The sequence below is a fragment of the Chiloscyllium plagiosum genome, unplaced genomic scaffold (genome assembly GCF_037043375.1).
Source record: "Chiloscyllium plagiosum isolate Xiang-an unplaced genomic scaffold, Cpla_swu_hap1 HiC_scaffold_9, whole genome shotgun sequence".
In the NCBI taxonomy this organism is placed as follows: domain Eukaryota; kingdom Metazoa; phylum Chordata; class Chondrichthyes; order Orectolobiformes; family Hemiscylliidae; genus Chiloscyllium; species Chiloscyllium plagiosum.
Genome location: NW_028270147.1, coordinates 21,451,438 through 21,478,386, shown reverse-complemented (window position 1 = coordinate 21,478,386; position 26,949 = coordinate 21,451,438). Strand labels below are relative to the sequence as shown.

Below are 26,949 nucleotides of genomic sequence, written 5' to 3'. Positions count from 1 at the left end.
CACCGATGATTGCACAGTGTTCAGCACCATTCGTGATGACTCAGATACTGAAGCAGTCTGTGCTGAAATGCAACAAGATCTGGACAATATCCTGGCTTGGGCCAACAAGTGACAAGTAACATTCACGCTACACAAATGCCAGACAATGACCACCACCAATAAGAGGCACTCTAACCACTGCCCTTGATATTCAATGGTATTACCATCACTGAATCCCACACTGAACATCCTTGGGGGTTACCATTTACCAGAAACTCAACTGGACTCACTATGTAAACACTGGCTATAAAAGCAGATCCGAGATTGCAGAGAGTAAGTCTCCTCCTGACTCCCAAAAGCCTGTCCACCATTTACAAGGCTCGAGTCAGGAGTGTGATAGAATACTTCTCACTTGCCTGGATGGGTGCAGCTCCAACAACACTCTAAGCTTTGACACCATCGTGATCGGCACCACATCTACAAACATTCAATCCCTTCACCATCAGTGCTTAGTAGCAGCAGTGTGTACTACCTACAGGATGCACTGCAGAAATTCACCAAAGATCCTTGGACAGCACCTTCTAAACCCATGATCACTTCCATCTGGAAGGACAAGGGCAGCAGGTACTTAGGAACGCCACCACCTGCAAGCCACTCACCGCCTTGACGAGGGAAATGCTGCTGTTCCTTCACAGTTGTTGGGTCAAAGTCCTTGAATTCCCTCCTTACCAGCATTTGTGGGTCAACCCACAGCAAGTGGACTGCAGTGGTTCATGAAGGCAGCTCGCCACCACTTTCTCAAGGGCAAATAGGGATGGACTATCAATGCTGGCCAGCCAGTGACACCCAAGTCCCACAGATGAACTTAAAAAGTTTATATTTTAACCTGGTATCATGTGATTTTTCAACTTTGTCCACCCCAGTCCAACCGGCACCTCCATATCATTTTTTTTTCCCATGGCCCTGCAAAGTTGTTTTTTTTTCCCAGCTAATGAACTAATTCTGCCTTGAAGATTTGACCCTGACTTCCCCCACATGCAATGCATTCAGATCCTAATCGCTCTCTGCGCTAAAGTCTTTTTTTCCCTCCTACTTTGCCATTTACCTTAAGTATATGCCCTCTGCTTCTCAATCCATTCGCCTGATGTTTCTCCTTATCTATTTGTGTTCAGATACCTCTTCTTTTTTTTTTCCTCCACACCCCTCTCCCATTTTGAATACCTCTATCAAATCTTCTCTCAGCCTTTTCCATGGAAAACAGTCCCAGCCTCTCCAGTCTCTCTTGTTATTACCAGGGATAAGGAATTTCATTCTTGAAACTGTGTTTTCTAAAGCCTGCCTGTTGATATCCTTCCCAAGGTGTAATACTTCGAACTGGATAAAATACTTCAGATGAGGCAGAACCAAAATTTTATACAATTTTAATGTAACTTCTTAGCTTTAGTACTCTATAGTCCTATTGATAAGGCCCAGGATGATGCATTCTTTCTTAATGACTCTCTTAACTTGGCTTGCCATCTTCAATAATTTATACATAAGTACAATTTGGTCCCTCTGCTTCTGCATCCCCTTTTAAGATTGTGCCCTCTCTTTTGTATTGACTGTCTGCACTCTTCTTAACATCAAGTAACAACCTGTTAATGCACCCTCCATGGTTCTACTCATCATTCTGTTGTTTCCATTATATTGTTTTAATGTTAAATTCTGAAACTGTGCCCTTGTACACAATGGCCTAGGTCATGAATGTAAATGGGAAAGAGTAGAGGTCGCCCAATCTAGGGATTTTCACTATAATTCATCATCCAGTCTAAAGACAACTGTTCATTCGTCAACCCATTGTCAGCCATGAATTGTCTTCATGAGCAGCTATTCATTCTCCCAGACACAGCAGAAATGCCAAATTCTTCCCAGCTGCAATCATTTGTGAAGAAGGGTCACTGGGGCGAAATCACTAACTCTGCTTTCTCCCAGCCTCTTCCCGTAGGAGCGCCCTGGCCTAGCATGGTGTGGTAGCCTCCCGGCCTGGCGTGGCGGCCGCCTGTAGGTGCCTCCTGGCCTGGCATGGCGGCCTTCTGGCCTCCTGCAGTGGCCTGCTCCCGTACGGGCCAGCTGACATAGTGTGGAGTCGGAGCTTGGTACAGACCGGAAGCTAAGTGCCAGCATGTATACTGTACTGTTTTCTGTAATGCTTGACGTTTTATTTCTCTAACAAATCTTGTAACAAAAGCGGTACTTTTGTATCTGCGTTAGCGCTGTAATTGGCAACGTATAAACAGTACTCATTGAGTATATGTGACAATAAAGACTAATCTATTCTCTTCAGATGCTACCAGATCTCCTGAGTCTTTCCAGCATTTTCTGTTTTTGTTCCTGATTTCCAGCATCTGCAGTTTTTGTTCGTTCATCACTGCTTTGTTTCCTGTCACAGTCAACTTCATAACCGAAAGGCTAGTCCCTTTTTATTTTCTCTCTGGTCTTGAGCAACATTTTATTGAATGGTTGAGAATGATTGATTGTTTTTAAATGACTTGAGGGATTTTAATTATGCCATCAGCTGCAAGCTATTTAAATCTCCTCATAGAGGGAGCTCATGGAAAGTTTATGATAAAGTCAAGAAAAGAAATAAAGCTTTGAAATAAGGAATTTAGTTCACGTGGTTCTTTTTATTTAAATCCGTTAACTGAACTTTTTTAAAATTGTTGAAGTTTTCAGGTGTCTTTTTGGATCCGCAAGAGAGATTAACTCAATGCTATTCAACCTGATGTGATCTTGCTTAGCATTGCACAATGAGCAGTTATCTTGTGCAATTGATGATCCTGTCAACCATGTTACAATGAATCCTGGGTGAGAAGGTTGTGGGTTCAAGCTTGGTTTCAGAACTTGGGCCATAATCCACACTCTTGTTTCTCTTCCGCTTTAAAAGACCATTATTCTGTGCAATTTTAGCTTCCTTGCTTTTCTACTCTGTACTCTTACTGATAAAGCTCTGGATAGCGTGCTTTATTAGTGACTGTCTTAACCTGTCTTGCCATCTTCAATTGGAAGGTGCTGGAAATGTTAGGATGAGACATTTAACTCCAGGTGGTCTCTGTCAAATGGACATGATAAATGTTTTGACCTTTTTCATATTTAAAGAAGAGCAGTATAGTTTTGTTAGTGGAATGGCGATTAGTAATCCTTCAACTAATGCTCCTGGTCACTTATTTCATAGCTATTTCTCTGCAGGTCACATGTTGTCTTGTGTTTTGTTACAGTGATGTGAGAAATGTGTAATTTACCTGTTGATTGTCAGTATAAAGTTACTACTGCAGTATACCTGTATACTTTTTTTTTTGCTGTGTATCTTCACATCTGTCCACTTCCTTCACTTTCTTTATTCCAAAGATGTTTGCAATCTCCTTACACATACACTTGATGTATCTATCAACATCCAGTGCATAAGCTGATGGTAGAATAAGCGCTTGATTTGGAAAACAATGAGTGCAACCCTTTGAGGCAGCAAAAGCAAGTAAAGAAGAAGGAACAAGATAAATCTTTGGAACATCATTTTCAATTGTCAGCCTTGGGTAGTGGTCAAAATGCAAAAAAGTGGATGAAAAGATCAAGTAAAAAGTTGAAGTTGTCTTTGTAAAGAATTGAAGTTTTGATATTTTAGCCCCATTTGTTAGATTATTTTCAACCAATGCTTTTTGCTGCTTTATTTTCAACAAAAGTGCACATGTTGATTTTTGAATGATGTGCACAAAAATGTAGGTAGATGCATCACTGGTGAAATTCTAAGTCTGATCAGCATTATAGCTCATGAAATATATATTTATAATGGCATTAAACAGATCATTGATTCCTATTTTCAATTGGGAGGGCTGTGTAGCAGCCTTACAGAGACGGTCTTTGATTTGGAACTAAATCTCATTTTCGAAAAAAAACAGGCTGGTTTTCTAATAGGTAAGTGAACTTCAGCTGACCGATACTACCCAGTAAAGTAGTAATTTAATCATCCTATTACTTTAGTTTAAAACTGGGCTCACATTTAAACCCTAAGTGATTTTAGGATATAAATCATCTATTAGGATCATCAGTTTTATTTGCATGATTTATTGTTGCAATGAGCACTTTAACCCCCATTATATATTTTGCTTGGTCAGTGTTTTCTACACCATGTTTAAAAGGGATGTCACGGATATATATTTACATTTTAGATTTGTAGAGATTTACACTATTTTTGTCAGGTTTTCTGCAGCTACTCCACTGACTGAACACTTGGATGCAAGTTTCCATTGGAAACTTGCATCCTAATCATTTGCCCACATCTAATATTAGATTAATTGATTTGATAGTTATTTGGCTTACCTTTCACTCCCTTCTTAAACAAGATTGTTATGTTGCTGTTTTTTGTCTTCCACCTGTGTGGTGTGTAAGACATGACATTTTGTATTCACATTTGCAGAACCATGTACAGGTACTTTGTCACAAACAAAAAGCCAAAAGAAGAATCAGAGACAATTTTAAAAATTTTAAATGTCTATAATCTCCAACAACTTCAATCTGAAGGAATGAAATTCCATGCATCTCTAATACCAAATAACTCTATTTAAGATTCATAATGTTTCTACCATGTCACTTATACTGTCATGGATAAGACCACTTTTTGGACTATGTAGTGGGTATCTAGTAAGGATCCATTCCCCGAGTTGGTGCTGATTCTCTCAGCCAAATAATAAGATCGTAAGGCATAGGAGCAGAAATTTAGGCCATTCAGCCCATCGAGTTTGCTCTTCCACTCGATCATGGCTGATAACTTTCTCAGTCCTATTCTCCCGCTTTCTCCCCATAACCCTTGATACTCAACAACCTGTCTATCTCTGTCTTAAATATACTCATGACCTGGTCTCCATAGCCTTCTGTGGTAGTGAATTCCATATATTCTCCACTCTCTGGCTGAAGAAGTTTCTCCTTATCCACGTTCTAAAAGGTCTTCCTTGTACTCTAAGGCTGTGTGCTGGCGGGTCCTAGTCTCTTCTCCCAATGGAAACATCTTCCCAATATCCACTCTGTCTAGGCCATTCAGTATTCTGTATGTTTCTTTAGATTTCACCCCCCCCCCCATTCTTCTAAATTCCATAGAGTATAAATAGCATCATGAATCTTCTAATGTGGGAGAGTAACTTAGACATGATTCATGATTTCAGAGTGTCCCTCAAATATGCACTCACCAGAAGTTGATGTCTGATTTCCCAAGTTTTGCCTAAAGCAAAATTAAAACCTATTCCTCCATAGTTATGAATGCTTTTAACATTTTGTATTTTGAATGATTTGTGCAATCGCTTCCATGCAACTTGCTCATGATCCAAATTTTCTTTGCAGATTGTTTACCTTTGATTTTTTTTTCACCTGGATTTTTGATTTATTTTTTTTCCAATCGTTGTCTAGAACAATTTTTATCCACAAAGCATGACATGGGCTTCAAATTTCAGTTTTGATTTCACTTTTCTCACTGATCATTAATGAGTTTTAATCAAACAATTTTTAGTTTCACATTAACACACTAGCTAATGTTGCAGTTTTGCTTTATTTACACTCTTTGATTTCAGCTAATGTGATAAAACCCCAATCTCGCTCTCTTGCACATTCTCATGCGCACATGCACACATTGCATCCATATCTGCGGTTATGGTGATGTGGATAACTTTAAACAAGTGGAACATAAACTTCCAACAACATCAATAGTTTTAAATGCCAGTAATGACTGGGCTTACAAAATGCAATTTCTTCTGCAGTCTTCAGTTTGTTAACATTGAGGGCAAGAACATTTGAGCCATTTGTACTACACGGACGCTTTCAGAAATATTATCCCTTCTACCTGAATGTTATGGTTTCTGACATTTATTTCACTGCAGTGAATTATTCAGGGAATGTTATAGGACCATACACACTTTAAATCAAGTTCTATACTTTGACTATGCCATTTAAAAGAAAAATCAGCTAAGATGCCTGAATGACTACCACTTGGTGGCCCTGACATCCATCATTATGAAATGCTTAGAGGGGTTAGTAATGGCACACACCACCTCCAGCCTCCCAGTTTGCCTTGATCCATTAGAATTTGCCTACTGTTGCAACTGGTCCGTGGCAGACGACATCTCCCCGGCTCTACACTCATCCCTGGAACATCTTATTAACAGAGACACTCCTTTTGATTGTGGACTTTAGCTCTGCCTTCATCCTAATTCCAGTCAAACTCCTCTCCAAACTCTGAGACCTAGGACTCTGCCTCTGCCTCTCCCTCAGCATCTGGGTCCTTGATTTCCTGACCTGCAGACGACAACTAGTAAGGGCAGGCAACAACACCTTCACAACAATCCTTCAATTCTGGTGCCCCCCAAGGCTGCGTACTCAGCCCCTCACTATACTCCTTATACTCGCTCAATTGTGTGGCTCAATTCAACTCCAATTCCATTTAATAAATTTCCTGATGACACCACCATAGTGATTTGGATCTCAAACAAACTACAAGACGGACTACAGGAAAGAGACAGCTCAGTGGTATGGTGTAAAGACAATAATCCCTCCCTCAATATCACCAAAATGAAAGAGCTGGTCATCTCCATCAGGAAGTGGAGTGGACGACACTTGCCTGTCTGTATCAGTGGTACTGAGGTGGTCAAGAGTTTGAGGACCCTAGAAGTAAATATCACCAACAATCTATTCTGATCCATCCATCCATCCATCCATCCACATCAACATTTCATTCAAGAAAGCGCACTGACATCTCTACTGCCTCAGGAGGCTCAGGAAATTCAGCATGGCCACAATGACTCTTGGCATTTTCACCGAGGAGAAAGTGAGGACTGTAGATGTTGGAGATCAGAGTTGAAGAGTGTGGTGCTGGAAAAGCACAGTCAGTCAGGCAGCATCCGAGGAGTAGGAGAATCGACGTTTCAAACTTAAACTCTTCAGCAATTAGGAGGTGGCCCAAGGGGGCTAAGAGAGAAATGGGAGAGGAGTGGGGCTGGGAGGAAGGTAGCTGGGAATGCAATAGATAGGAAGGAAGATGGTCAGGTCAAGAGGGCGGTGCCGGTTGGATCTGGGGTAAGGTGGGGGGGGGAAGAGGAAACTGGTGAAATCCACATTGATCTTGTGTGGTTGGAGCCTTCCAAGGTGGAAGATGAGGTGTTCTTCCTCCAGATGTCGGGTGGCTAGGATTTGGTGGTGGAGACGGCCCAGGACCTGCATGTCATTGGCAGAGTGGGAGAGGGAGTTGAAGTGTTCAGTCACACAGTGTAGTGTGGTTGATTAGTGCGTGTGTCCCAGAGATGTTCTCTGAAATGTTCTGCAAGTTGGCATCCTGTCTCCCCAATGTAGAGGAGACCAATCGAGAGCAACAGACACCGTAGATGACATGTGTGGAAGTACAGGTAAATCTGTCAGATGTGCAAGGATAGGTAAAAATAATGACTGCAGATGCTGGAAGCCAGAGTCTAGATTAGAGTGGTGCTGGAAAAGCACAGCAGTTCAGGCAGCATCTGAGGAGCAGTAAAATCGATGTTTCAGGCAAAAGCCCTTCAGGTAAAAACGTCGATTTTTATTGCTCCTCGGATGCTGCCTGAACTGCCGCGCTTTTCCAGTACCGCTCTAATCTAGACCCTAGATGTGGAAGGATCCTTTGTGGCTATGGACAAAGGTGAGGGCGGAGGTGTGAGTGCAGGTTTTGCACTTGTGACAGGGGAGGTGGATTGGTAGGGCACATGGACCTAACAAGGGAGTCATGGAGGGAATAGTCCATCTGGAACGCACACATGAGTGAGAAGGGAAATATATCCCTGGTGGTGGGGTTTGTTTGGAGGCGGTGGAAGTGTAGGAGGATGATGCAATGTATCTGGTGAGGTGGAAGGTGAGGACCAGAGGGCTTCTGTCCTTGTTGAGATTGGAACACATGGGTTCCTCTCCCACGTAGTCAACTATGCCCTCCAGTGCATCTCCTCCACTTCCCACAGCTCCACCCTTGAACCACCCCTCCAATCACCTTGGGGAGACAGGGCGCTAACTTGCAAAAAGTTTCAGACCACATTTCCGGGACACACTTACGAAACAATCCCACTGCCCTGTGACTGAGCACTTCAACTCCCTCTCCCACTCTGCCAAGGACATGTAGGTCCTGGGCCACCTCCACCACCAAATCTTAGCCACCCGACACCTGGAACAGCACCTCATCTTCTGTCTTGGGGCCCTCCAACCACATGGCATCAGTGTGGATTTTGCCAGTTTTCTCATTTCTCCTTTTCCCCCCCAACACCTTATCCCAGATCCACCTTTCAACTTGGCACTGGTCCTACCTGTTTATCTTCCTTCCCACCTATCCGCTCCACCCTCCTCTCCAATCTATCACCTTCACCCCTACCGTAATCTACCTTGCACATTCCCAGCTACCTTTCCCCAGCCCCACCCCCTACCATTTATCTCTCAGCCCCCTTGGACCACCCCTCATTCCTGATGAAGAGCTTAAGCTCGAATTGTTGACTCTTCTGTTCTATAAATGTACCATAGTCTGTATCAATTTCAGCTGCTTGGTATGGCAACTGTTCTGCCCAAGACTGCAAGAAATTAGAGTTGTGAACACAGCCCAGCCCATCTCTCAACCCAGCCTTCCTTCCGTTGACTCTGTACTTATCGCTGCCTTGGGAAAGCAGCCAACATAATCCAAGACCCCTCCCACCCTCCTCTTCCACCCTCTTTCATCAGGCAGAAATTGCAAAGTTTGAAAACCCTATTCAAGAACAGCTTCTTTTTCTGGATTAGTGGTGCTGGAAGAGCACAGCAGTTCAGGCAGCATCCAAGGAGCAGCAAAATCGACGTTTCGGGCAAAAGCCCAAGAACAGCTTCTTCCCCACTGTTATCAGACTTTTGAATGGACTTGTCATAGAGTTTGTCTTTCTCTGCACCTTCTCTGTAACACTACATTCTGCATTCTATTACCCTGATGTACTTAAGAGTATGATTTAAAATCCCTGTAGTGTGGAAGCAAGTCATTCAGCCCATCGGGTCCATAGTGACCCTCTGAAGAGCATCCCACACAGATCCATTTCATCGCTGTAACCCTGCATTTCCTATACCTAACCACCTAGCCTGCACATCCCTGGATGCTATGGGCAATTTAGCATAACCAATCCACCTAACCTGTACCTCTTTGGATTGTGGGAGGAAACTTGCGCAGGCACCATGAGAATGTGTAAACTCTATTGGAAACCTAACAGTATAACAGATACAGTAATTATTACAAATTAACTATTCCAATATAATAAACGTCCCATAAACATGCTCCTTGGCAAGAAGGAAAAGTCCGACACCGATTCTCACATGCAGTTCTCCTGTCCTGGAAGGAAAAAAGCACAAAGAATATTCAGTGAGAGTAGCAGCCAGGAGATCTTCACAGAAGGTTCCAACGCTGCGACATAAATAGTTTTTGAGGCTACTAACAAAGTCAAAACCCAGAGATCTAGATATGAGAGAGCTAGCCACACCTAATCAGTCTGCATTTTTTTTAAAAACGCAAGGCCTCCCAAGCTGTTTACATTACCCTAGATTGTTGCATACCTCTGCCTCCCAACCTCTCTTCAAAAGAAACCAGAACAAAATGACCTTTTAAAGCTACATGATGGTATGTCACACTTACCTGTTTTTTGCCATCCTCTTGCATTTGTGGTAGATTGTCTGAAAATATTTTGTAGTATGTCATGCATTTATGTGACCCCTCTTTCTGGTGCCCTCCACTTTGTTCTTGAAGAGATCTCTGTCGATGTTTAGTCCTGGTCAAACAGATAAAATGTTAACAACAGTTGTCACTTTTTACATGTGTTCTTACTCTTGCAAATTTGAGCACCCCTTTTGTTTTATGGTCTGCATTTGCAATTTGAAGCTCATGCCTTAGCTAAAATAAAATGGTAATTTCAGCTTGAGCATTAATCTTGCATTTAAGCAGCCAAAAGTGGCACAAAGCACAAGTCAGCTTCCCACAACATGTTCAGCTGAGGCAAGTGTATTAAAACTTTGCAGCATTATCTGGAAAGAATTATGTTCAGGGCGCCTTGTTGTGTCCTTTGCCTTGGCTGGATTTTGTTCACCATCACCATAATTTGCATTGGCTATTCAGATAATTGATCCTGATTTCCCTCCGCGTATGTACGTATAAGTAAGTTTGAAGCAAAGTACGAAATACCATTTCCACAATGTAGTATAAAAGTACCACTGTCATAAATATACGCAGGAGCTCGCCATTTTTCAAAGATGAAAATTTGACATTAAATGCTAAGTCTACTTTAACATACATAAATTCAAAAATCTGCATATTGGCTTTACACTGGGCTTTCATTTTGTGCGTTGGCATAATTCTGCCTTGTGTTCCCTGATCAGTGTTTAACCTACTCTGTCACGAATTTCGAGCAGCTAACCAAGTGTGTGAAACACCACTGGCTGACTAGTTTATGCTGAAGTATTATTTAAGAAAATAAATTCTCCTATTGCTATTGATACATTTTGGATATTATGAACCAAGGTGATGTCAATGTAATCCCTTCTGAAAACAGCTTATGAGTCTTAGTTACAGAATTAAAAAGGACATGAGGGACAACTATTTTAGGCAGAATGGTGAGTGTAGAATGAACTGCCAGAGGAAGTGGTGGATGCAGGTAGAATTCACATACTTAAAAGATGTTTGGATTTATACCTGAATAGGAAAGGCTTGGAGGGATATGGGCTGAACGCAGGCAGGTGGGAACATGGTCGCTATGGACTAGTTGAACCGAAGGGTCTGTTTCTATTCTATATGATTATGTATCTATTTTCCCCACTGACCTTTAATTAAAGTTGCATATGTAGGATATTCAGCACAGAAGCAGAATACTTTAGCCCAGCCAATTGAGTTGGCAGTCAAGAGTGTGCAGCTGGAAAAGCGCAGCCAGTTCAGGCAGCATCCGAGGAGTAGCAGAATCAACGTCTGGACCATAAACTCTTTTTTTCAGGAATGGGGTTTGCGGGCCAAGGGGGCTGAGAGATAAATGGGAGGGGGGAAGGAAGCTGGGAATGCAATAGGTATATGAAGGTGGGGGTGAAGGGGATAGGTCGGAGAGGAGGGTGCAGTGGATAGATGGGAAGGAAGATAGACAGGTCACGAGGGCAGTGCCGAGTTGGAATAGGGTGGGGGGGGGGAGAAGGGGGAAATGAGGAAACTGAAATCCATATTGATCCCTTGTGGTTGGAGAGTCCCAAGGCAGAAGATGAGGTGTTCCTCCTGCCAGGCGTCAGGTGGTAAGAGTTTGGTAATGGAGGAGGCCCAGGGCCTGCATGTCTTTGGGAGAGTGAGAGGGGGCGTTCAAGTGTTCAGCCACGGAGTGGTGGGGTTTTGTGTGTTTTGTCCCGGAGCTGTTCTCTGAAGTGCTTTGCAAGGAGGCGTCCTGCCTCCCCAAAGTAGAGGAGACCACATCAGAAGCAACTGATACAGTAAACGATGTGTGGAAGTGCAAGTAAATCTCTGGTGGATGTGGAAGACTCCTTTGGGGCCTTGGACAGAGGTAAAGGGGGAGGTGTGGGTGCAGATTTTGCAATTCTTGCATCGGCAGGAGATTGTGCCGGGAGGGGAGGGTAGCCTGACCAGCTGTGCTTTTCCAGCACCACACTCCACTCTGATCACCACCGTCTGCAGTTCTCGCTCTGTCAGCCGAGTCAACATTCCAGCCTCCTCCCTGTTTGCTTTTTCCTTCTATGTGATTGTCTAGACTTTTGACTTAAATTCACGGGTCATTTTAATACCAAGTTCCACATTACCGCCATTACTTAGGTAAGGAAGTTTATACTGTTAACGGCCTATAGCAATGCTCTCCTGCAAAAGGAACCATTCTTTCTGTATCCTCTGGTACCATCATTGTAAATATTTTCTGCATCCTCTCCAGTATCTCTCACAATATAATTGCATGTAGCATTTTGTTCAGCCGATGGAAGGTTCTTTTGCAGGTTTAGAATTATATCCCTAATTTTTAATTCTAATAGTTCTTGTTTCTAGTATTTTTCCCCTCCCTTTTTAGTAGGGAATTTCATTTTTAACCATCACTGATGTTATGCTGGCAGGTCTACATTTCATTGGATATGTACATGAGAAAAAAGTGCCTTCCACAATTTCAGTTCTCTGTATAAAAACCTTTTTTATTTCCTGCTCTTAATTTGATGCCATATCTAAGTCCCTCATTCTAGAATGCTCAACCATTGGAACAGTGACCTATCTCTTCAGGATTCTAAATACATATAGATATGGAGCACTTGGACTGCCAAAGGGCTTTCGATGAGGTGACTTCCAAGTGGTTTATATCCAGGATAAGGGCTCTGGAGTAGGAGTTGATATTGATGATTGATTAGCATGATTGATGATTGGTTAATGAATAAGAAGCCAAGATTGGAATATTTATTTTCTAATCAACCAGTTCAGAGACATTGTTACACACCTTAGGAGCAGGTGGGATTTGAACCAGGGAAGTATTCGCCCAACAGCAGGGACACTGGCACTACACTCGTATAGTATTGAGCTTTTTCAAGCTGTCAGGCTGTGACTATTGGAGTGCTACAAGGAGCAAAGTTGGTGCCTCAGTTATTTATAATCTTGATTAATTGTGTACATGAAATAAAAAATACATATTCAAGTTTGCACATGATACAAAACTAGATACAAATACAAGCTGTGAGGCTGCACAGCAGCTATAAAAGAGGTATAGACAGATTAATTGAGTAGGCAACAAGGCAGCAGATGGAGGAAAATATGCCTAAATGAGGTTATTCTCTTGTTGCAAAGAGTAGAAACGTAAAATAATTTTTAAAACTGTGAAACTTCTGAATAATTATGCTCAGAAATACTTGGGTACTTAAAAGTTTAACATGCAGATACAATAAACAATTAGGAAGATAAATGACATGTTGACCTTTTATTCCAAGGAGATTGAATTGCACAAGTAAGGTTTTGCTACAATTATGCAGGGCTTTGGTGTGGTCATTTCTCAACTACAGTTCAATATTTTAAAGCAAGAATTTACTTGCATTGGAGACAGTTCAGCAAGAGTTCATTAGATTGGTCCATGGGAGGAGAGTTGTTTTATGTTGCAAGGCTAAGTAAATTTGAGTTTGTATTATTTTGCCCTTAGAGGAATCAGTGGTGATATCATTCAAAAATGCAGTATTTTAAAGGGACATGACAGGCTGGGCACTGAATGGTTGGGGAATCTGGAAGAAGGGACATAGGTTCAGGATAACAGAAATTCTCTATTGCACAGGGCTGCAGATTGTTTTAAAAAATTTTCCTGCTGTGTTGAATATAACTAAGGCTATGTTAGATACCTGTGTGAAAGGTCCAGTACAATGCTGTGGAAACACAACTTCAAATCCGACTGTGGTAGCTGGTGGAATTTAAATTCAACAAACAAATGTGGAGTTCAAAGCTAATATTGTTATGGTGGCCGTGAAACCATTGTAGATTGTCATTCCCATCCAGTTCACTAATTCCTTTAGGAAAGGAAATCTGTTATTCTCACTTGGCCTGGCTTACAAGTGATTTGCACCTTGTGCAATGTAGTTGACTTTTAACTGCTTTCTGCCTTCCTATGAATTAGGTGCAGAAGTGTGCCATTCTCCCCTTCAAGCCTATTCCACCATTGAATAAGTTTATGGTTGGTCTGTTTTTGTGTCCCAAAGTTCACATTCCCATTTACCTCCCAGTTTAACCTTGAAGTCTCTTAACTGAAAAGAACTCTCCTTTTAAAACTATTTAATGGCCCTGCATCTAATGCCTTGTGAGGCACAGTCTTCTGAGGGGGAAAATAGTACCTCTCTGAGAGTGAATCTTAATTTTTGAAACAATGCCAAGTAGTTCTCTAAAAGATAAAGGTAAGGTAAATTCACCATTATCTCACCAGACATTAGGGCTGTGCACTCATTATGGAGAGAGGAGACTGTTGGTGGCTTATCCTGCGGGTCACCATGCCTCAAGAGGGAAGAGGTTGGAAAGGATTGTCCTTAATCATAACCTCAGCTGGTGCGGGAATTGAACCCGTGCAGTTGGTATCATTCTACATTGTAAATTAGATGTCCAGCTAACTGAGGTAGGTGACCCCAAATAGTCTGTACATTCTGACAATAGATGACACCCTTTTCATGTCCATTTTGTCAAGACCATTCAAGATATTACACACTTCAGTCAAGTCAGCACTCTGTGTTCTAAGCTCTAAAAGAAGCAAGCCCAATCTGTTCACACTTTGCTCCTCAGGTAACTCCTGCATTCTGGGTATGAATGCAGTAATCTTGTCTCAACTATCTCCAATGAATTTACATTGTTCCTTAAAGGGAGCAAAACTGGTCACCATATTCAAGATGTGACTTCATCAATTTCCTGTCTAAATTAAAATTATTATCCTTACGTTTTTGTTCAGTTAGTCATAATGAAGGATAGCATTCCATTAGCCAGCTCAATCACTTGCTATACCTTGCTATACCTGTGTTGGGAAGTTGGGTAGAGTAATTGTAGATTGGGAGGCAGAAAGTTAGAATTTAGTGTTTGTAAAATGGGGAAAGCATTGCTTGGTCTCTTTAAAAGATGGTGTTCTTTTCTGCGCTTAGAGATTAAAATGGATGTCTATGAGCAGCTTTGGGGTTTGCAAGTGCACAGGGAACGCAAACTGAAACATTTGTATCAAAAGGTACAGTTAGCTGGCCAAGTAGCAGTTTTTATCAAGACAAAAGGTTTTGAATTCAGCCAGTCAATTTTAACCAAGCATTTAGATGCCAAAAATCTATTCAACTTAAATCTGGTTTTGACAACATAGGACCAATCCTATGTAAGGAATATTGTTACATCGTCATGAGTATAAAAAAAGGGGGCAGTTGGACAAATATCCCAGAGCTAACAGCGCTCTGTTCTCTTGAGAGAAATTGACACTCTCATTCGTCTAGGTATTACAGAAAACGTTACCTAAATAATAACGAAACCAACCTTGAAGAATCAGAGGAAAAGGTGTTTCTGACAGAAGAATCTGAGAAAGCGTTCCTAATAGAAGGACTCAACAGAGGAAGGCACAGAACATTCCAGAAGACATGTTACCTGGCTGGAATTTTGAGACACTAAATTCTTAATTTTGTTATAAGTGGGATTTTTATTTATTGAAACAGCATACCATTAGAATCTTGTTTTATTTTGGAATAGTTAGTAATTAGAAGGGATTTATCTGATTTGTTAATAGCTTAATTAATTTGTTCACTGTTAGTTAGCTAAATTGTAACTTGTTAACTTTAAGGTGAATATCAGCAATTTACTTTATTTAACTACTAGAGGTTGCTGAAAAGCAGGTTACACAACTTTTCACATTCTCTTTACACATTGTAGGGTGAGGTGCTCCTCTTTAAGTGTTTCAGTTTTAGGTCTGAGGGGAGTCAACCTCCACTTTATAACACCAGCAAACCTCCACTTTATAACACCAGCATACAAACATTTTGTAAATTATGCATTAAACATCTCGATCCCTCTGTGTGTCAGAATTGTGCAGTTATTAATTAATATTCTGCTTTTATTTTCTTCCTGCCAAAGTAAATAACTTCACATTTTCCCACATTATACTGTACCTATATTAGTCTGCGTCCTTGTAATGTTTTCTTCACAAAATACTTAGCTATCTATCTTAGCATCTGCACATTTGCTATCATGCCAATCCCTTGGATGAGGCTATGAGAATGTACATCAATCTGAAGAAGACCCATTTATGTATACTGTGCTTTCTGCCAGCCCATCCATGTTAACATGTTAATTTATTATTTCCTGCACCAAAGAATCCTACTTTGCACCTTTTCATGTGCTTTCTGGAAATCTAAACACTGTACACCAATGAGCTCCCCTTTATCCATAGTCCATGTAATTCCTTGAAAACATTTGTAAAAATAGTTAAACATGGTTTTCCGTTTATCAAAACTAGATTGACTTTTCCCAATTATTTTTGAGATTTTCTTTGAATCCAATTTATAACCGTCTGATTCTAATACCTTCCTGATGAAGGGCTTATGCTCGAAGCGATTCTCCTGCTCCTCAGATGCTGCCTGACCTGCTGTGTTTTTCCAGCACCACGCTCTCGACTCCAGCATCTGTCGTCCTCACTTTCTCCTGATACCTTCCCCACAACAGATCAGTCCTAGCAACTTGCTAATTTAAAGAGCACTTGGGGATGGAGAACAAATTCAAGTCTTGCTAGTGATACCCTCCCTTCAGGAGAAAATAAGTGAACAAGAAGCCGGCGCAACATGTCATCCCATTCATGTCTCAGTCAAAGTAAAATGCTCAGATGCAGTCTAGTTTTACCTCCTACAACTTTATTCTGGGTCTAGAGGGAGACTGAATGAATGCCCATGTGCACAGAGACATGAGTTCTCAGTCTTCTCTTGAACAGCAAATTCTTAATGAAATTCATAGTCACCTTGCAGGGAGGAGCATCCAGATAAGGCAACATGCATATTGATTGGGTGACCATTACAATCAGCGAGTGTCAGGAGTAAAGATTAAGCCTTCTGCTGTTACACAATGAATGTTTTAACCTTGTTAACTGGCACTACAGAATGAATACTTTTGACTTTGTTAACAGACTTTACATACTGAATGTTTCTTCATCTTGTTAAATGGTTTTACATAACGAATGTTTTTCCACCTTGTTAACCCACTACCCTTGCCTCCAGCACCTCATTGTTCACTGTAAATTCTTATCTGAACTGAGTCATGCTAATTGAACCTTTTTTTGTTTCACAAAACTCAAAACTTAACTCTTTCCCAACCTGCTCAGACCCTATACACATTCTCAAACAGTCGATATGGTCATCGTCATTTCCTATTTCTAGATTATTTTTAAATTTCTATTAATCTGATATCTATTGAACTCCAAACCATTGGATACCTGTGATACTGAATTAGTTTGTATGTTTTTAAAAGGAAATCTGTTTTAGGATGTTGAAGCATGCATAATTTGTTTTGAGGTTAATAATTATGCAACATATGCCATTTTTTGTCCCCACAGGCCCGCTTGCCATGTGTACGTGTCAAATACCTCTTCTTTTCATGGCTTGCAGTATTTGTTGGGAGTTGGGTAATATATGTCCAGTATTCTACTCATACAGAATTGTGTCGGGCCCATGACTGCAAGAAAATAATTGTAAGTATTTCTGTTCTATAGCATCTGCTGTTTGGTTTAAATGTATTAACTGTATCACATTGTCACATCTAAAAGGTAAATTAATATTTTGTCCCTTTTTATGGTTTAATCATTCTGTATTAATTCAAATGCTAAATGAAAGATGTCTCCTAGTAATAGAAAAAAGTTTGCTTTATAATTAGCATCTTCATAGTGAAATGTAAAGATAGTGAAATTTTTGTGTGAATTATGCAGTAGTTCTTTCTCTGCCTGTCATTAAATTTAAAACATGGATTTATGAAATAAATTTGTTTCTAAAATATGTTTTTAGTCTTGTAGAGTTAACAGCCACATAGTCTCTTACTGCTTTTCAGTTGTATGTTCATCAGTACTTATTATAGATGTTTCAGGTCCTTGTAAACACATACGCCCTACAAAAACCCATATTATAATATGGACAGAATGCATTACTTGGAACAGCAAAAATTGTATGAAAATTACGTAGAGGTTTTGTTTAAGTAGGTGCTTTACCTGGAATTAGTTGAAGTGCTGAAATTACTTCTATGACCATTGTTGCATCATATTATTCACTGAATCTGAAGGCTTCCTTTCTTGTCTTCCCCATGCTTCTGCATATAAAAAATCAAGCCAACAAAGCCATTGTTGTAACCTGTACAACAAAAAACTTTCAAATAGAACGCTGCATCAATTTCTTCAAATAAATTATGGTTTTTGAACTTTTGTGTATATTTATTGTTACTAAAGTCTCTGCAGCAATTTATATGTATACCTGTGCTGTGTGGTCAATCTGCTGAGTAGCAGACTTGACAACAATGTGTGCTAAGTTACCAAGTTTCTGTTTCATTTGAGAAAAGGCTGTATCAAAGCTTTCTCTGGAAAAAGTACAACTTCAGTGAAGTGTAGACATCTGTTGGTGAGTGTTGTTTTAACAATACCAGTTCAAAGAAGAGTAAGACAGACCACACCTCTCTGTCCCTATGGAGAAAGTATGTGAGCACACTTATTCCTCAGCATTTTTGAGAGTGCTCTTGATAAATCTTGAATTGTTCTCATTTCTCTCTTCAGTGTCTTTGTGTGTTAGCATTATAACATAATTTTATTTATGATTTTGTTTATTAAGGTTTTTCCATGTTTAGATTTTTTTTTTCTATTCTCATTGGTTCACAACAGTCTGGTTCTACATCAAATTTGGATGTATTATCCAGTTGTTCAGGTAAGTTTGTTACATCATTTTCTTTACCTATCCCATTGCTTGCATGTTATTTCTTGGAATTATTTTTTAAAAAATGAATTTGAGAGAACCTATTAATCAATGAGAAAACTTGCAATAATGTCCCAATTTTTTGCCATTTTTCATTTAGCTAAGCGCTTTGATTCTGCACACATGAACACAGTAAATATTCTTTTATGTATGCTAGTTAGGTTATTAAAATATGAAATAATATCCTTGACTTTATTTTAACAAGGAGTCTTGTATATTTATGTATATATTCTGTCTCTATCTCAAGGTTAATCAGCATGATATTGCCACCACCTGGGAACCATCTGGAGTGATCAGGAAGTGCTATCTGCTTGATATTTGTCTTTGGGGTATGGATCAGCATGCATTTGCTGTGCACAATGGCATTTTTATTTAGAATTTGCCAGCACATGTCTGTGTAGATATATCTCTGTGTGCAACAGGCCTGCATCAACCAGGTTTTATAAAGGAAGCACTGACACTGAATGTAGCTTGCAGCAAGGAGGAAGAGCCACAAATAGCACGGTTGGTGGTTTACCCACCAAAACATGCCCTGCAGTTGTTCATGTCTGTTTCAATGCAAAGCTACATGAGTACTTATGAAAGGAATCATCAGCCACAGCTGCTCAAATCTATTGAAAGTGGCAGACCATAAGGATGGTAGCACTGGATTGGTTACATGGCCATACAGGAAATGGAAACCATCTTTTTAAAAGAAAAAGAAATTGTCCTGCACTAAATTCCAGATCTTTAGCAAGACACCATGTTCACAGCAAACCGTTTGCATACTAACCATAATGTATTAATTTACCTGACCCAAAATATCATTAATTATGTCCAAAGGGAACTATATTTATGCATTTATTTTTATTTATGTATGTATGCCACATATTACATAGGAGACAGACCACCTCAGATTGCACTATGGAAAGTAAGAGTAAAATGTTCCCATGCAGTCATGTAATGGGGTGACAGATATGAAATAATGTTGCATTTAAATTCAAGTGATACTATGCTCAACTGACCGATATGTTGGTCAGCCACTCTATGTTGCTGTTTAAACTATAAGTCTTTAGATCTCCGGCATGTGATACAAGGAAAGATGAACAAGTCTCTTTATGAACGCTATTGATGACATCCAAGCAAGAGTTATGTGCCTCAGTGTGTGCTGGTATTAAGTCTATACAAAAAGCCACTGTCCTTATCACGAGATCCCCAGTCTCTTGTCCTGTTGTTTCCTAAAGGGAGCAGATTTGCCCTGAGGAGGGGTGAGGAAGAATTGAAGCTTTGGCCATAGATTGTTCCACCAACTAAATAGTGTACTTGCATGAGGCAAGGGAACAGTGGTTACTGTTGAGTCCTTCCCTCCAAATGTGTCTTCAGTGGCCCTTCTGTTACTGAATAGAAACAACTCATCTTTCAAAAATTATTGGCCTGTCTCTGCTGGCAGTCCCCTGAGGTTCAGTGTTTTCAGTGAAACAATGCAGGAAAATTTCCAGTCACCACCAGCTCCACTGTCATTTTAGCATGTAATAAGTATGCAGCAGATGACCATTGCTACCTTAGTCACCAAAAGTTAATCTCAAATGCACTCTAGTAACGAGCATTCAAGGCGCTCTTGCCTGGAGAATGTCAAATATTCACAACGTTCTTGTGAAGGAATTTCTCCACCTGTCAGTCCTAAATGCCCCCTTATCCCAAATGATGATCCCGATCTCTGGACTTGTTAGCCAGGAGAAATGATCTCAAAGCAGTGTTAGTGTGTATTTTACTGGATCATGTAAACAAAACCTTGGAATGTGAATGTTCTTCATGCCAAATCCCTGCCCAGATCTTGTTTTAGCCTACATCAGTGAATAAGGAAAGATTTAAGAAGATGGATATACAAGTTCAGACATGAGCTGCTTGAATAGTGGAGCAGGCTCCTTGAGCCACTGAACAACTCAAGGTGTGTGCTGACGAAAAGCATCGAGAGAAAATAGAGGAACCGAGAACATCACACACCAGAAATTGACAACTAAGTGCTCTGTCAAAGCAATTATGCTACTTGCTGCTAAGAAAATTAGGGAGGCCCACATTAATGTCATGCGCAATTCGAACCAATTTGTATTGTTTGTACAACTTTGACATCGATTTATGAATAAGTTGTCAAAGATACCATTCTAGTGGAATATTTGTATTAAGCATACTAAGCTAAATGCTGAAATGTTCTAATTATTTGATTGTATAGAAATGGATTGATCATAAAGGAGATAATAAAGGGAAAACTAATGTTTCTACCAACTTGAAGTCTGTTGATTCCATCTATTTGAAATGACCAAAAATAATTTGAATTCACTGCAGACCGTAAAAGTGCTGGAACTACATAATTTCTTGACACCAAAAAGTTTCAGATCTTTTTTCCTTCAGCTTTTACTTCTGTAAGTGATTCACAGCACCAAACAAGCGTGCAGAGCTCTGGAAATCTTCTCTGCCACTCCACTAGAACTGCAAGATAAAATCTAATGTTTGTACAGGATGTAAAAGTACACATTATAGCTTTACATCAAGAATATCTTGTACTTTTGAAATCCCATCGGCAGCCATTTCTGTGGCAGTAGATGATATGTTGCCTTCCTGGTGTCAGTCATGGGTGTGTAGAATTGTTGCACTGAAGGAAGCCATTTAGCCCATCATGCCTGTACTGGCTCCCAAGGAGCTACCCAGCTTGTCCCATTCTCCAGCCCTATCTCCATAGCCCCCGTCAATTCATCACTTTCAAATACTTACCTCTGAAATCTCCAATGGAGTCCCCCTCCACTCTCCCAGGTAGCACATTCCAAATCCTAACAACTGAGTAAAGAAATTTCTCCTCCACTTACTCCTAGCTCTCTCGTTGGCAAGCTTGAAATTGTGGTTCTTAGTTACTGACTTACAAACTAGTGGAAACAAAATATCCTCTTTAACCCTGTCAAAATTGTTCATAACTTTGAACACTTCAGTAAGATCACTTCTTATTCGCCTTGGAACACAGAAGATTAAGCTGAATTTCTCAAATCTTTCCTTGTATTGAAAATCCATAATTCCTGGTTTCATTCTAGTAAATCTCCTGTGAACCATCTCCAGGGATTCAACATTCTTCTTTAAATAGGTGCTCAGAACTGAAAGCAATACTCTAAATGTTGTTTGACCAATGATTTGTGCAGGTGAGGCATCACTGCCTTGCTTTTATACTCTGTATCTCTATTCATAAACCCAAGGATCCTGTAAGTCACCTTAACAACTGTTGCACCTTGCCTAGTCACCTTTAGAGAATTATGCATGTGAACCCTAAGTGTCACTCTGCTCCTGTACTCTCCTTGAAGTTGTACCATTTGAGCCTATATTGGTTTGTTTTTCAACCAAAATGCATCACCTCATATTTGTCTGCAATGAAGTTCATCTGTCAGGTATCTGCCTATTTGACCAACTTGTCAATGTCCCTCAAGTTGCTCAGCATCATCCTCGCAATTCGCTATTCTCCCTTGCTTAGTATCATCTATACATTTAAGGGATTTTGCTCACAACATCCATCTCCAAATCATTTTATATAAAGCAAAAATAAAGCAAGGGTCTCAACACCAATCCATTGGTACATCATTTTCGATTCATTTCCAGTCTGAGAAATACCCATCTATACCTTCCCTCTTGCTGCCAAGGACCCATTAATCCCAAACATTTCCAACTTGCAAATGAACCTACCAGGCACTGTATCAAATGCTTTCTTAAAGTCCAAACCACAACAGTACCATCATCCACTGCATGTGTCACCTCATCAAAGAACTCCATTAAAGTTGTCAAACATGACCTACCCTTGATAAAGCCGTGTTGACTGTCTAGTATTACCTTATTGAAGTGTATGTTTATCTTAGCCTATATTATGACCTCCATCAGTTTACGCACTGTTGGTGTCAAACTAATAGGTCTATAATTTGTGAGCTATCCTTTTCCTCTTTCTTAATCAATAGTGTCAAATTTGCGATCCTCCAGTCCCCAGGGACTAATCCTGTGTTCAAAGAGACCTGTAGAATTTCTGTCAATGACTCCATAATTCACCTTCTTACCTCCGATAGGATGCTTTCCATCCAGGCCTGGTGACATCTACAACTAGAGTCTTGCCAGCCCTTTTAGCACCTCTTTATCTTTCATTATACTGTTCAGTTGCTCAATACCCACATTTTCTAATTTGGTTAAGACAGGCAAAATATTCACTTAGTACCTCTGTCATGCCTTTGCGACAGTGAGCAGTTTACCCTGCTTGTTTCTTTGGGACCCACTCTATCCTTAGCTAATTTTTTACTATTAATATGTTTGAAGAACAGTGTAGAATTTGTTTTAATGCAACCTTGCCATCCTTTCCTCGTGCTTCCTCTTAGTCTTCCTTTTTCCAGCCTGGGCCTCTCTCTAGCATTTGAGATCCTCTTTCTGATTTATACTGCTAACATTATTATTTCAGTATGCATTATCTGTCTCCTTTTACTCATTTTCTCATCAATATCATTTGTCATTCAGGATATTCTAGCTAAGGGTACCCTGTATTTATTTTATGGGTATGTACTTACCTTGGACTCTATTCATCTCTCTCCTTTTGAAAGTCTCTCATTTTTCATCTACTTCATCCATCAAAATGCGTTTTGAATCAACTTCCTCCAGTTCAACTTTGACCCCTGAAATCTGTTTTCCAGTGGGGCTCTTAATCCTTGACTGATTTGATTTTTTTCCAACTTAATATTGAATTTTATTATTATTGCTATTTCTGAAATGCACACCCATGTGGATGTGCTCTGCTTGACCTGCCTGATTTTCTAGGGCGAGATCCAGTACAGCTTCCTCCATGGTAGGGCAGAAATGCACTATTCCATAAAGTTCTCCTGCACACATTGCAGGGATTTCTTCCTTCCATGTCCCATTTTACCTTATTCCTAGTTGACCCTAGGGTAATTGAAATCACCAATTATCGCAACCTGACCTGTCCTGCAGGTTTCCATAATCTGCCTACAAATACTGTCGTCTTGTTCCCACTTTGGAGGTCTGTAATAAATATCCAATAAAGTCACCGCTCCCTTCCTGTACCTCTGACCATATAGTTTCTAATGCAGGAGTTCTATCTTGAACAAGATACCATGCTTTTTTCACTCGCCCTGTTTCTACTAAAAACCAGTATCCAGTTCTTTTCTGGCATGAGCCTGTTTCTGTCAATGCTGTTTTGTCAAATACACATTGAGCAGTTTCTGCTTCCAGTTCCCCAAGTTTGTTCTCCATGCATTTCAATACATAAATTTAACCCTGCCCTTATCTATTTATTGCTCATTAGGAGTTGACCATTTCTTTGGTTGATTCTCAACACTTAAACCTTTCCTCATCCTTCTGTCCGCTCACCATCCCTCTTTTGCTCTCACTAGTACTTTGAAAACTAAGCCCAGTTATCAATGCACCCTCTACCTTACAAGTTCATATCTATCCTCACTACGCTGTTTACACACACAACCAAGAGAATAGTTCCATTTAGGCTCAGATGAAGCTAGTCTCTTCCGAACAGCTTTCTCATTTTTCGAAACTGATTGCCATGTCCCAAAAATCTGAAACCCTCCCCGTATCATCAATTCGTGAGTTCATGGACACAGGATTTTAAATTCCGAGTTGCACCAAAAACTAACAAATGTCAGTATTCATAGACAAAAATTGAGTTTCAATTATATTTTTAACCGTTTTAACTTATTTTTAATGAGCTCCATTCTTTTGAATTTCATCATACATGGGAGTTCTTAGAAATGGAAGGTTTATGGAAATGGAGGAATGCGTGTACATCATCCCTCAAGCCACACATTTCCCTTTGCCTGAATGATGTGGAGATTCTGGTGTTAGACTGGGGTGGACAAGGTCAAACTCGCACAATATCAGGTTATGGTCCAACAGGTTTATTTGTTTGAGACCGGTCTACTAGTTTGAGGATGCTATCCTTGCTGATGGAGTTGCTGCTGTCAGGTGTTTGTGTCTTTGGCTCTTCTAGCAGTGAGGCCAGTGTTTCTTCTGCTAGGGTGGTGCTTATTGATGTGAATAGGACCATCACGTCGAAGGAAACTCTGACCTTCTCTTCCTCTACCTTGATCAGGAATTCCTGGGTGGAGTGGATAAAGTTGCTTGAGTCTTCTACTAGGTATTTCAGTTTACGTTGCAGTTCCCTTGCTAGTCTGTATGTCGGTGTACCGGGAAGTGAGACTGTGGGGTCTGAGAGGGGGGGGGCCCTTGTTTATGTACCTTTGGTAATCCGTAGCGATATTGGATCCTTCAGGTTTCGTTATTTGAGGGTCTGTCTTGTTAACTTCACCTGTCTTGTGAAGTTTCCTCGGGTTGCTGTAATACGGTTTTCTTGCTGTGGAGTCTGGTCCATCGCCACCTGTTGGTAGATGTTGGTACCTATGAGTAGTGTGTTTGCTTTTTCAGTGTACTGTGTTCTGTTCAGGATGACAGTCATGTGCCCTTTGTCTGTCTGTTTGAGCGCATTGCACATGTAGAAGATTTGTAGCTCAGGTTGTGGATCAGGTTGTAACTTTGCTTCATGTTAATATGTGAGTTGGAGTAACGGAGCAAGTTAAGTCTGAATCAAGATTACTGTGCATTTATATGAATGCACGGAGTGTGATAATTAAGATTGAGAACTAACAGACACAGTTTGCCATGTGGAAACATGATGCCATGGTAATAACAGAAGTCTGGTTCAAGGAATGTCTGGACTGAGTGTTAAATATTTCGCAGTACTCGGTGTTCAGAAAAGCAAAAAAAAAGAAGTGGTGACAATATTAGTTAGGGACAGCATTGCACTACTGGAGAGAAAACATGTCCCAGTGGATTCATGAGCAGAATCAATTCATCTGAAGCGAGGGAACAAAAGGAGTGCAATAATATTGTATAGTGTAGCCTATAGGCCACCAGTTAGTGGGAAGAATGAAAATCACATCTTGAGGGAAATTAGAAGGAGATGCAAACATCATGAAATAGGGATAATCGGCTTTAATTTTTTTCAGTGTTCACTGGAATATTGATAGTGTAAGGGGCAGGGACAGCAAGATTGTGTTCAGAAGAATTTCTGACAGCTTTATTTGTCTAGTTCAACAAGGAAAGATACACAGTTGGACCTGGATTTTGGAAATGAGTTGGACCAAGTAGATCAAGTATCAGTGGAAAATATTTAGGAGACAGTGGTCATTATATCTAAAGGTTTGGGACAATGGTCAATCAGAGTAAGAAAAATCAACTGGTCAAGAGTGGACCTTCGATGAGGCAAAAATAACTTGGCTGGAATGACAGGTTGGTGGGAATGGGTTACCTTTTAAAGAGAAAATGGGTTTGAATACAATAGAAGTGTGTTCCCTCATATGGGAAAGGCAGAAAAAAAAACAAATCTAGAGTTGTTTCTAGAACCAGAACCTCAACCTGAGCTACAAATCTTCTCAAAACATGCCAAATCTGGAGCTCCTTGAATGACGCAGAAGATAGAAATTAAGGGAAAAAAGAACAAGTGTGCATCTGGGAAGCCAGGGAGGAGATTGCTGAGCCTTGGCTTTGATCTTTGTCATCTTCATGTCGACAGGAATAGTACCAGAATACTGGAGTATAGCAAATGTTTCTTTGTTCAAGAAGAGAAGTAGAGACAACCCTGGTAATTATGGACCAGTGAGCCTTGCTTCAGTTGTGGGTGAAGTGTTGGAAAAGTTTATAAGAGAGGATTTATAATCATCTAGAAAAGAAAAAGTTGATTAGGGATAGTCAACACTGTTTTGTGAAAAGTAGGTCATGCTTCTCAAACCTTATTGAGTTCTTGGAGTTGTGGATAGTGAATAAGGATGTTGTAGGTTACAGAAGACTTAGATAAGCTGCAGAGCTGGGCTGAGAGGTAGCAAATAGAATTTAATTCTGAAGAGTGTGAGGTGATTCACTTTGGAAGAAGTAACAGGAATGCAGAGTAAGATTCTTTGTGGTGTAAGCGCAAGTGAGGACTGCAGATGCTGGAGGTCAGAGTCTAGATTAGAGTGGTATTGGAAAAGCACAGCAGGTCAGGCAGCATCCAAGGAGCAGGAAAATTGACGTTCCTGGTAGAAGCCCTTCATCAGGGCTGATGTAGGGCTTTTGCCAGAAGTGTCGATTTTCCTACTCCTTGGATGCTCCCTGACCATCTCGGTAGTGTAGATAAGCAGAGAGATCTTTGTGTCCAGCTACATAGATCCTTAAAAGTCGCCACCCAGGTTGATGGGGTTATTAAGAAGGCATATATGTCTTAGTTTTTGTTGGTAGAGGATTGAGCTTCGGAACAATGAGGTCATGCTGCAGCTGTACAAAACTCTGGTGCAGCCACATTTGGAGTATTGCATACAGTTCTGGTCACCGCATTATAGGAAGGATGTGGAAGCTTTGGAAAGGGTTCAGAGGAAATTTACTCGGATGTTGCCTGGTATGGAGGGAAGGTCTTGTAAAGAAAGGCAGAGGGACCTGGGGGTGTTT

The 26,949-nt window shown here is 40.4% G+C and overlaps 1 protein-coding gene across 1 annotated transcript in view; it reads left to right on the top strand.

Moving 5' to 3' along the window:
• The window catches only part of LOC122554179 (divergent protein kinase domain 1A-like), a 55,401-nt gene that overhangs the window by 15,096 nt on the left and 13,356 nt on the right, over positions 1-26,949 (top strand). The window contains exon 2 of the mRNA XM_043698810.2: positions 17,058-17,192. Coding sequence (XP_043554745.1) covers positions 17,058-17,192 — 135 coding nt within the window. The remainder of the gene's footprint in view (positions 1-17,057; positions 17,193-26,949) is intronic.